Source organism: Astyanax mexicanus, chromosome 11 (genome assembly GCF_023375975.1).
Source record: "Astyanax mexicanus isolate ESR-SI-001 chromosome 11, AstMex3_surface, whole genome shotgun sequence".
NCBI classification, from domain to species: Eukaryota; Metazoa; Chordata; class Actinopteri; order Characiformes; family Acestrorhamphidae; genus Astyanax; species Astyanax mexicanus.
Genome location: NC_064418.1, coordinates 15,181,407 through 15,194,091, shown reverse-complemented (window position 1 = coordinate 15,194,091; position 12,685 = coordinate 15,181,407). Strand labels below are relative to the sequence as shown.

The 12,685-nt window shown below is 38.2% G+C and overlaps 1 protein-coding gene across 2 annotated transcripts in view; it reads left to right on the top strand.

The window, feature by feature from the left end:
- Positions 1-12,685, top strand: part of rab3gap1 (RAB3 GTPase activating protein subunit 1) — a 105,340-nt gene that overhangs the window by 156 nt on the left and 92,499 nt on the right. For both annotated transcript variants that reach the window (XM_049484802.1, XM_049484803.1), the window contains exons 2-6: positions 30-85; positions 3,988-4,063; positions 4,821-4,953; positions 5,055-5,133; positions 6,377-6,496. In XM_049484802.1, the coding sequence (XP_049340759.1) occupies positions 30-85; positions 3,988-4,063; positions 4,821-4,953; positions 5,055-5,133; positions 6,377-6,496 (464 nt within the window). The remainder of the gene's footprint in view (positions 1-29; positions 86-3,987; positions 4,064-4,820; positions 4,954-5,054; positions 5,134-6,376; positions 6,497-12,685) is intronic.

Below are 12,685 nucleotides of genomic sequence, written 5' to 3'. Positions count from 1 at the left end.
AACCGCGCTGTGTGTGTTTTTATTTACAGCCCGAGTCGGAGGTGTTCGAGATCACCGACTTCACCACCGCGTCCGAGTGGGAGAGGTAAGTAACGATCAGCTGATGATCCTGCAGCTCGGGTTCGGGTTGAGTTATGGGTCAGACAGCTCTCAGACTGAGCTCCACCTGATACCTGACCCAGCAGAACCCAGAGAGAGAGCCTGATAAACAGTGTGAGCTCTGTTCTGCAGGAACACGCTGTTTAGAATCAGAACTCTGCTGCTGCAGATACTGGAGCTCTGCGGCCTCTGACAGACCCTGCAGACACACAGACAGGCTAACCTAGCTTAGCTAGCTTAACTCTCCAGCTTTTACTAATTTATTTTACAGGATAAATGACACTTTTAGATTGCATGTGTTAAGTTAAGGTCTTTAGTTTGTTTTAATGTGTAGTTTCGTACGCAAAAATGCAGTTTTGAGGCATTTTGAAGCGTTATTAGCTAACCTAGCTAGAAAAATTGCACTGGCTAGTTTTGAGTAGTCAGCAGTGACTTGTGATGACGTGTGTAGGGGTTTGGGATGCTAAAAGTTTATATTTCTTATTTATTTATTTATTGAATTGTGTTAATTTAGGGTTTTAACAGGGTTAATATTGCTACTTTGATAGGGTTAATATTGCAGTGTTTCTTTAACATACTGTAAACAACAAATTACTTTAACCACCCATATAAGCTCATTATATTGATGTCCTAATCCTGTTATTGTTTTATTTGGTAATTGCTGTGCTGTTATGAGTGCTGTTATGCCAATTATACACTAGACAACTTCGAAAATGTAACATTTAACAGACTAAACTATGACAATTTCTCGCATTTAAAGACAAGTCACAGACTTTTTACTTGCAGACCAGTCACAAGCTAAGATTTTGCAAAGACTCTGAAACTTGCAGGTTCACTGTTTTCAAGACTGCAACTAAAAACATCAACTATCTTGTGGTGTGTTTTTTCTAATTATGTGAGCATGTGTTTATTTGAAGTTTTTTCTGTTGATGTGGTTTGTAAAAGGTTGTGGGTTTACTAGCTTGTAGGTAGCATAGCAAGTGGTAAGGAAACATTGGTTCTTGGTCATAAATAACCATGGTTTCCGAGCCATCGCCAGAGCCTTATGCATGTCCAGTAACCGTAAACATTCTCGCGGTTGCCTTATGGCTTCCTGTAGCTCTCCTATTGGGTGTTGACATTGTTCTCATCACTATTTGAATGAACCAGGTCTCAAGACGTACTATAATATTAAAAATGGTTGATTTAACCTGAACGCCAGGAGGAGAAAAAGAGTTACTTAAACCATCATTCCTAACCACCTTACACTGAACGATCGAGATGACGCGACCGCAACTCAGCTCTAGCAAGACTCTCATGATTTTATCCAAACACTGGAAATGTATCTGCGACAGTATATTCGTTTGAAAATTGTTTGGTATAAGGTTGGCAGTAGCGGTAAGACTCTCAAAGGCTAATTGTAGGTAGTGTTCCTCTTGGTGAGAGATTGTTGACTGTTAGACCAGCCTTTATAGTGCACTTGAAGGTATTTTGTAAATGATTTCAGGTGTAGTCAGTTTAAACACTGAGCTATGCTGTCCTACAGCCCATCAACAGTCTATTTTCATGCCTTACATCTGTGTTGTTTAAGTAGCAACAAAGTTTGTGAATATATCTACACTGATGGGTATGATGGTCTTAAAGTGAGGTGTGTTCAGGTACATTTCTGGCTTATTACTATGTTGGTAGTGGAAAACAAAGGTGCTCCACTGACTAATTAGAAACTAGTCAGATGTCAACCATCAGATGTTCATCGTCATCTTGGCAACATTGCTGTTCCCATAAGTGACCTGCTCTCGCACCTTCACAGCACAAACAAGCTGGTAAATTTTCTTTGCTGAGAACTGCAGAAGAGCAGTGTCATTAAAATAGCTATCCGCCAAAGTCAGAGCCTACCTTGCTCTTAAAGAGAATGGCAAGTGTCCTGCTGATTGGTGTGTTTCAAAATGCACAAGATGTACTTTTCCCGTCATTACGATAGCAAAGGCACACTTACACTCCCTAAAGCAAGCTGAAAATTGCTAAAATAGCATCCTGTTTTTTTTGCCACAGACAGAAGGGTGATAAGGTGCTGCTCTATATAAAGACTCTTATAGATCAATTTTGGCCAGTGTTCCTCTTGGTGAAAGATCGTTGTGTGTTTTGCCCAGTTGACAGACTTTTAAAACTGAATAATTTTTAACTAGATGTGAGCAGAAGTGAATGGTCCAACATTTGGTTTTTATTTTACACATATTGGGGTTTCGAAGACTGAAATTAGATTATCTTAGGTGGATTTGATCAACAGGTGTCTCAGGAATATCCCCATCAGATTGCAACATTTGTTTGACCTTTCAGGTCACCAGTTTTTTTTTTTTTTTTTTGGGGGGGGAGGAATAATGGGACCAGCTATGACAGAAGCTGTGGCAACTCATGTAACCCAGTTATATTGTTGCTATTACTTAAAAAAAATCTACCATTTCTTAAATGATAATTTAACAGAATAACCTTTCAGTGTATGGAATTTGTGTGTGACAGTAATTGTATGTTATAGGATTTAGAGCAAATTCATATATTCTAATATATCCCAGACATTTAAAATCGAAATATTGCCATTTACATTGATTCCATATTGGTATGATTTAATGTGTTGTGTGAATCATTTATTGGGTGCTGTTTGGGTCCATGAAATTAGATTTGATTTTAGGAATACAGACACTTGTATGAGTCTGTATGTTTAGAACAAAGACTAAATATTCAAATTCTGTCCTGTTCAAACAAGCGGAAGCAAGGTAGCAGAAGATCACATGTCCATGTGGTGAACATGAGGACTTTTGATATTGCTTAAATAATTAGCTTTGGGTTTTACAGCTCAACACCCTGGCAGTAATCCAGGTGTGGGTTTGATTGCACTGTTTGTTCAATGGAGGACTGACTGTGTATGTACACAGGCTGTCAAGACTAAAGACGCTGTCTGTTTACATATCACTGTTGTCTCTCAGTGTTTGTAGCCTGAACACAGGAAGGATATGAAAATGATGGTCAGACCCCAAAATAAACCAATGGCTAGAAACCATAAAGGTTTTAAATTACGGCAAGATAAAATCAGTGCGACTTGGTTATACAAAACTGTGCAGATGTTTTAGTCAATTCTTTCATCAGTAAATGATTGTACTGTAAAAACCCCAGTTTTAATTAGAACAGATGAAGTTACACATAAATACAGTAAAAATGACAAGAATTTAATTTTAAAGCGAAGTAGATGAGTTCTTGAGAACAAGTCTGAAGAACAAAGGTTGATCCTGGATTTCTCTAGGATGCCCCAAACAGCAGATGTGTTCATTTGTATTACCGGCTCACCTTATATGCCTTTCTTAAGCTCTGATTAACTGAACCTGGTATTGATATGAGAACTATAAATAATACTGTACTTCATTGAAGATGTTTTAATAAACATAATAATGAAGCAGTGTTCTCTGCTGACAACCTTTATGGAGATGCAGATTTCATTTTCCAGCAGGACTTGGCACACTACCCACACTGCCAAAAGTACAAATTGGTCTTATATAATATTCAAATTTTCTGAGACACTGATTTTTGGGTTTTCATTGGCTGTAAAAAAAAAACAAAAAAAAAACGCTTAAAATAGATTACTTTGTGTTGCATATATATTTTTATATATAGTTTCACATTTTGGACTGATTTACCGAAATACAGGAACTTTTTAATGAAATTACAATTTTTGAATTTTTTATTTTCTTGAAATATTTCTCAGTGTTTTTTTTTTTGTTTTTTTTTTGTTCATATTGCCAAGAACATAGGTATCGGAAAAATATTCTGCAGTATTGTGATATTATTTAAGGGAAGTATCGCACTCTAGGGCAGATATCTCACTATGCTCAGTTAACCTTTGGTGTTTGATGTTCATAGGTTTGTGTCCAGAGTTGAGGAAGTTCTGAATGACTGGAAACTGATTGGCAGCAATGTTGGCAGACCACCAGAGAAGGTAAATTGTCCCCCATTTAATTTCATTTCTTTACATTACATTACATTACATTACATTTGGCAGACGCTTTTGTCCAAAGCGACTTACAATAGTCAAGTACAATGTAAAATAAGTTTACAGGTAAAAACATCTTTGGATAGGGATAAAAGGAGGTCAAAGGGAATAATAGGATAGAGGAGTGAAGCAGGGGAAGAAGGAAATGAGGTTAGAAGTAGTTAGTGTGTTAGAGGTGTTAAGAGAGTAAGTGCTCTTTGAAGAGCTCTGTCTTCAGGAGTTTCTTAAAGATAGCGAGAGATTCTCCTGATCTGGTAGTGGAAGGTAGTTTGTTCCACCATTGGGGAACTCTGTATGAGAACAGTCTGGATTGCTTTTTGTGAATGTTTGGCAAAGCGAGGCGACGTTCATTGGAGGAGCTCAGCGGCCGGGAGGTAGCGTAAGCCTTCAGGAGTGAGTGCAGGTAGGAAGGAGCCTGTTCTGTCATCACCTTGTAGGCGATAGTAAGAGCTTTGAATTTGATGCGAGCATCAACTGGTAGCCAATGGAGCTCAATGAGCAGCGGGGTGACATGTGCCCGTTTTGGCTGGTTGAAGACCAGACGTGCTGCTGCGTTCTGGATCATCTGGACATTTTACTTTACATTTATTTATTTGTTAAATGCCTTTAATGAACAGAAAAAACAACCTGGAATGGTATTCTAATAAATCAATTATTTTTATTTATTTCGATTTTCTGTCTGCTTCTACTCTCTCTGGTATAGGGTGAATACACCACTGGCACATGGGAGGAGAAGTCTAAAGAGATCAACTTTGCTGATTTTAAGTTCTCCGTAACGCACCACTATCTGAAGCAGGATTCAGTGGAGAGCGAGGGGAAGGAGGATGAGGAAGAAGGTATGGCCCGGATGTTATCAGATCACTGTGGGGAGAGATACTGGGCAGATATCTGCTGCTTTGACTCTTCTGCTCTAATGTCACAACCTGTTCTTCTACAGATGCCTTCCCTCTGGCCATGCAGGACCTGCTGTGTATGAACAACGACTTCCCACCCAGGGCTCACTGCCTCGTCAGATGGTTCGTACAACTGCACAGAACCACTAATAGAGCTATATTGGCTAGAACACTGCAGGGTTACCATGGTTATGGTATGCTTCCAATCGAAGTAAATGGAAAGTACACTTTTTTATCTAATCAGAACAGTGGGATCTAATGACATGATCTAATAGGCAGAGTTTAAACACAACACTAAATGAACTGCTGTCTGACACCAATCTTTACATGCAAACTTATAGTTAAAAATTGATAATGTGTTCTTGCGAATGGATATAGTATTGCAAAACGTTATATTGTGATATGCTGATATATTGTTATTTATTTACACCACTAACTACTTTATATTTTTTATAACTAGCTTTATATCAGATGTGTACACTTTAAAAAATAGTATTGCCAAACGGGCTCTTTAAAGAGCAACTAAATCCTAAACCATATTTTTTTCCATGTATAGCTGAAATGTGTTTCTTACAAGTAATGGAACGCACTCCGGCTTAAACATTTCCTAAACATAAAAAAAAAACTTTTTATTGTGGTAATTTCCGTTTCTGCAGCTCCCAGGTTCAACTGTGCTATTGTCGTGGATGGTGTGTCACAATATGCAAATCTGTGTAGCAGTAATGTAGTGTAATAGTAGCAGCCAAACCCCTTTCCTTTTTTTTTTTTTATATAGCCTTTGCTGCATGTTGGCAAAATACCTATTGAGCCATCCACTACTTTCTTCCAAGCTTTATTTTTCTTTAAATTCCCAATTGCCCTGTATTTTGTCAAAAAGGCTTCATATAAAACAAAAAAAGCAGAAACAGAGGTCAGAATCTTCTTTGCCTCTGAGACCTTGCACTTTTCTACCATCGGTGCGAGGATTGGGTTTAGGTCTAAAGATATATATTGGCCAGTCCATCACCTTTATCTTTAGCTTCCTCAGCAAAGCAGTTTTATTTTGGATGTGTGCTTGGGGTTGATCTCATGTTAAAAAAACTGCCATGCGGCCCAGTCTCTGTAGGCAGGGGATTGTGCTCTACTTCAGAATGTCCCAGTACATGTGGGAATTTAACTCCCCATTGCTGGCAGTACTCAGGCTGCCCCAGAACATGATGCTACCACCACCATGCTTGACTGCAGACAAGAAACAGATTTCTTGGTACTCCTTACCGGGATGCTGCTACACATGCTTGACACCATCTGACCATCTCTCGGTCTTGACAGGTGTGTTTGTATAGTACAGTGCAGATCTTAGAGCATATCCTTTTTGATTTTCTTGTAGGTATGGAGTTCGTGAGTTTGTGGTTATATCTCCTGGGACGAACTGTGAAGCCATCATCAGCGAGTCCAAGTGCAGCCTGCTCCTCAGTTCTGTCTCCATCGCCCTGGCCAACACTGGCTGGTAAGTAATGGATGATTTTATTAGTAACATTAGCCCATTACCATTCCGCCTATTGTGCCCCTACAACTTCTTAAAATCTTAAAATATTTATTATTTTAAATCTTAAAATAATGTTACAATGTAGTAATGTAATTTCCTTATAACAGACTATAATAATTCACTAAAGCAGGGGTCGGCAAGTAAGTTTGGCCGCGGGCCAGATATTTACCAAGCCATTATGTGGCGGGCCACAAAAAGCCCAGAGGGTTGTTGAACCCAGTTAAATTCAAAGCATGTACTTTGTTTGCACTTTGTTTGTTTGTTGGTTTGGTAGCTAGCATAATTTTCCATTCCACCTTAAATGATGCAGTAGATAAATTCTGAGTGATTTAAAGTGGAATAGGAAATTTTGTTACAGAACTTTATTGCTTCTCTGCATCACAACAAACTGGCAAAGTCACCCATGGAGCACCGCTGGTAGCTGCTAATGAAGCTAATGTTCCTAATATTGATTTATTTATTTTGATAACTGGTTCTTTAAAGGTTGTCCCAAGTTTTTTTAGGTAAAAGATTTCAAACACTTTCCCTTTTAACTCAGCCCCAAGGGGTAAGGGTACAAAGCAATATACACTGCCACTATGATTGAAAGATTGCTGGTTCGAATCCCGGTTATGCAGCTTGGCATCAGCTGCCAGAACCCTAAGAGAGCACAATAGGCTTTGCTTTCTCTGGGTGGGTAAATAGCGCTCTTTCCCCACATCACTTCTAGAGTAATGTCGATCAGCACAAGGCGTCTGTGAGCTGAACGAGTCTGTATCAGGCTGACTTCACATGTGTCGGAGGAGGAGTGTGTTGTGTTGTGGCATCACTAGTGATGGGGGATATACAGCTGAATGGGTTGGACAATCAGCCTAGATAAATGGAAGAAAATTTTAATTTTTCGAAATATTTGAAATGTATTTATTTATTTATTTTAAAGGGTGCAAAGCAAAAATGAGATTTTAATAAAGCACTAAATGTTCATTATCATTTTACAACATAAAACATTGGAATATATGCAGACTTATAGAGCTGCCTAAGTGCCAGACTACAGACGTTTTTAGTGTGCTTGACATTGCCCTTACAGTGTGAAATTGCCGGTGTCTAAGCCTGTAATTATCAGAATCTGGGCCCACTTTGTACCTCACTGGGAGACGGTCATTTTGGGAAATTGCTTTCAGAGTCTGCTGCTGTTAAAAAAGAATCTTCCTTTATTACTTTGTACTTTTCTCTTACTTTCAAAAATCAATCAAAAAGTTAGTGTTCAGAAGTCAAGCACTGTTTATAACAGCATCTATATTAATCACATACTCCTTATTTACTATAAGACTGCAGCTTCTGTAACTTAACTTCTTAGCTTCTGATTACAGTTTTTATGAATCTGTGGTTTGTGTCATTGTGACAGTCTGACAGTAACAATTGTGGAGTGTTTCTTATCCAGTATGAACTTATACATTAATAACTGTGTAAAAGAGCTTTACGATATTGTGCGGGGGGAAGCAAATTCGATATTATAAAATACAGAAATTCATGAATCAGCTTTGGCAGAATATTAATTATGCGATCTGTGCATCAATGATTTAAGTAACATAAATGGTATTGGGTAGAAATTGTCATTTAAATCATGAGCAATGTGATTTTTTTCTTTGTATCAAACTGCAAAAAGCTTTATAAATGAAATTTTATTGCATGTGCTGTGAGGGGACTATTTCAACATTCGTACAATGTAAATTGTAATAAAGAGATATATTGTGCAGCCCTAATGTGGAAGTGTTTAAAATCCAGTATGAATTCTAACAATAATACTTGTGGAGTGTTCTATAATTTCAGTTATGAAAGTTTATGAAATTGCAGTGTGTGTAATTTTCACAGTTTGAGAAGTGACTTATAAAACCCAGAATTAATTTGCAGTTTGAGTAGTTCTTGCAGCCTGAAAAGAAAAACTGTAGATTGTTTTATATCCAGTAAGAATCAGCTGTTTGTGTGGTGTCTAAAACCTGATTGTAAAAACTGTGGAGTGGCTTTTAATATCCAGTATGAATTTAAGTTGTTTGGGTAGTTCTTGCAGCCTGAAAGAAAAAAAAAACTGTAGAGTGTTTTGCTTATAAGCAGTTCCTAAGCTATACTGACTCTCGGGCTGCGTATTATCTGGCTGTTCTGGTTGATCTTTAAGCAGATGAACTGTAGCTCGGTCAGTAAGTGACAGCTGTGAGTAAGTGTCTGTGCGTATGTATGCGACACGCTCTCTGATCATTACTATAAGCCGAGGAGTCTAATTCAGTGATGGATCTGGTTTTGATGCACATTGAAGCCTAATTGCCTCACATTTTCGCCATGACCGCTCTGCCACAGTCGCTTCACGTTATACATGGATGTTCCCAGTATGGGTGCGGATGTTCTCCTGCTCTGAACTGTCACCTTGGGTTTCTCAATCTGCCAGAGAAGAACACACTCGCAGTCAATTACTGATTCAGCTTCTATCACTCTGCTCTTCAATGCTGTGTGCGTGTGTGTGTGCGTGTGTGTGTGCGTGTGTGTGTGCGTGTGTGTGTGCGTGTGTGTGTGCGTGTGTGTGTGCGTGTGTGTGTGCGTGTGTGTGTGCGTGTGTGTGTGCGTGTGTGTGTGCGTGTGTGTGTGCGTGTGTGTGTGCGTGTGTGTGTGTGTGTGTGTGTGTGTGTGCGCAGGGCACGCATTGCCCCCCCCAAAAAAAATGTATTGATGGTCCCCCTATTTATTTGGGTAAATATTCTTTGGACTAACATGACAAAAGTCAAAAGTGGAACTTTTTGTAAGGTCTGTGTCCCTTTACATCTTGCATAAAAAGAACACATACTTTCAGAATAAAAAAAAACCATCATACTGAACGTAAAACATGGTGGTGGTAGTGCGATGGTCTGCTTCAAGGTCTGGACAACTTGCTGTACTAAATGGAACTCGGAATTCTGCTGTTTACCAGACAATCCTGAAGGAGAATATCTGGCCATCTGTTTGTGACCTCAAGCTCAGGTGTACTTGGATTTTGCAGCAGGACAATGATCCAAATCAAACAAACAAGTCCATCTCTGAATGGTTAAAAAAAAAAAAAAAAGGTTTTGGAGTGGCTTAGTCAAAATCTGATTGAGATGATGTGGATGATCTTAAAGAGGCTGTTCATGCTGGAAAACCCTTTAATTTGTCTGAATTAAAGCAATTCTGTAAAAAAGAGTGGACCAAAATTCCTCCACAGAGATGTGAAAGACTTATTACCAGTTATTGGTAAAGCTTGATTGCAGTTGTTGCTGCCAAGGGTGGCACAACCAAGTTATTAGTTTAGGGGGCAAGTACTTTTTCACACACTTTTTTTTTCTTTAATAACTAAACTTATAATTTAAAATAATTTATATAATTTTTATCATATATGATATTTATATCATTTATATTTACTCAGGTTACCTTTGTCTGATATTGAAGTATGACAAAAAAGCGAAAACAAAAAAAAAAATCTGTAGGGGGCAAATACTTTTTCAGGCAGCTGAATATATGCAGTAATCTTGTGTATATTCTGTATAAATTTGCATGAATGTTATAGATAGACATACAATTTTCATACTTCCATGTATTATATACAAATAGATTTGTTTGTTTTTTGTGTACATACAGTATCTGTGGCCTTGTGTCCTGAGAAGTTATAAAAACAAGCCTCTGTGTGTGTGAATGTGTTTGTGGGTGGGCGCCCAGTTTCCCAGAGCAACGATCTTACAATAGGTTACAGCGTACATCTCAGTGAAGCGTTGCTGGAAGATGAAAGCGTTGCCCCCGGCAACTTGCTGCCGTGCTTTCCGGAGCTCAGCGGGGCAGGAGGTCACTGTGTATCTGCGGGCTGCTGCTGCCGCTGCTTTCTGAGACGCCTTGTAGGAGAAAGTATTGATGGCAGGACTGGTGAGATGCAGGGAGCTGCAGATAGAGCTTCGTCACCCCTCATGAGCTTGTGGACCCCCGCATTTATCAACCATTTTAAAACTAATGGCCGTGCTTTCTGTGACCAATAAGATTTATGGCCTTTACCTGGTTACATGTAAAGAGTAATAATAATCCTGCCACAGGTGAATAAAGGATCTGGAGTGCTGACTGCTGGAAGTAGAAATCCAAGTGAAACCAGCTCACCTTTAATGTAGCTAACTTCTGCTGCTGCTTACCTGGAAAGAAACCCAGTCAAACTGCTAGGCTGAGGTAGAAAAAAAATATGGTTAAAGCCAAAATATGTGAAAGATTGATTGGAAAAAGGGATTTTGAATAAAGGGTGACATATCAAGCTGGAAATTCCTTTGGCACGTCCGGTAACACAATTAATATTTTTCTTTGATTCGTTCTTATTGCTTGATTAAAAAAGCAGTTCATTATTGTGTATATGCTGTATCTCTTACACCAGATGTTCCCACGCTACACTATACTAGGGGTGGGCAATATTATATCGTATACAATATATCGTGACACAGAAATATCATGATATTAAAAATCCATATTGTGATAATAGGGCTGTTCTGTCTTAAAAGTAGTATATTACTTACTGTGAAGCTTTAGGTGTATTTATTGTATAATTGTTTTAGTTTGCAGTTTATATGCATGCACTAAATATTCTGCAATATTTGTTGCTGCATTATATTATTTTATGCTATATTATTTATTTTGCCACATTATGATTATTCTGTTATACTATTTTACTATATTCCTGAAATGAATGAATTATTTTAGTTTTCCTATATCACCAAGTATATCGTTATCGCAAAAATACCCTGAAATATCGTGATATTATTTTAGAGCCATATCACCCACCCCTACACTATACTGCCCTATATTCTCAACTACCTATATATATGACCTAGAATTCCTATACCCTCTTTATCTTCCTATAATCCTAATAGTTCATACTCCCTTCATTTTCTAATACTACTCCATAAGGCCTATTCTCCTAATCCCATATATATGGCCTATACTCTTATATAATCCCTATGCTTCCTTTGCTACACTATACTACCATATACTCTCTTTATTTTCCTATCTTACCCCATATGCCATGTATCCCTTATACTTAATATACTACCATATACTTCCTTTACTACCCTATACTCCCATTACAACTCTGTACTACCCTATACATCCCTGTACTTTCCTGTACTATTCTATATGTACTATATATACAGTCCTATACCTCCTTTACAACCCTGTACTACCCTATATTACTCTATACTCCTTATGCTACCGTAACAATCCTATTTATCCTATACTCCCTATATTACACGATACTCTTTATAGTGCCCCATCATTCCTAAACCACTAATACTTCCTTAACTACCCTACTCTCTTTATTCTTCCCTATTCTACGCAAAAATACACTGTAACATTACTCTATTCTCTCCATACTTCCGTAGGCTACCCTATATAACATTGGACTCTACTACATTATCCTTTACTACTATGCTACCTATACTCCTCTATATTTCCTATACTACCCTGTAATACACTATACCATTACCCCATGCTCCTTATGCTCCGTATACTTCATACACTGCACTATACGTCCTTTACTTCCCTATACTCCCTTTACTTTTCTACACTACGGTACTATATTTCCTTTACTACCCTATACCCCCACTTTAACACTATACTACCTCATATGCCTTATATTCATTTTACTACATGTATTGCCTATACTCTCCTATACTCTCTAAACTGCCCTGTACTTTCCTGTACTACCCCATACAAACAATAACCCTTAAGGCCAATTTATATATATATTTTTTTATACTTATACGTTAAGCATCCGTAGTCTGTCGTGCACCTCTCCAGAAATGTAAATTTGAGTCACATGACGTGGACAGCCGCAGTTGTGATTGGTCCACTGAGGCTCGCATTTCTGCCCACACATTCTTGCCGCAGACGTGCACACAGAAGTATAAAGTAGTTTGAACCACACTCTCGCAGGGTATGCGTAGCTTTTATACTGCGTATGTTTCCTATACTTTAGGGACTATATAACACTACCCTAAACTACAATAATACTTCCTTTACTTCCCTACACTCTTTATTCTTTTCTATTATTCCTGTATTCCATATACCACCCTGTACTATCTACCCAACAATACCCAGTGCTACCCTAGACTTCTCATTTTATTGTTATCCTTTGAACTCTAC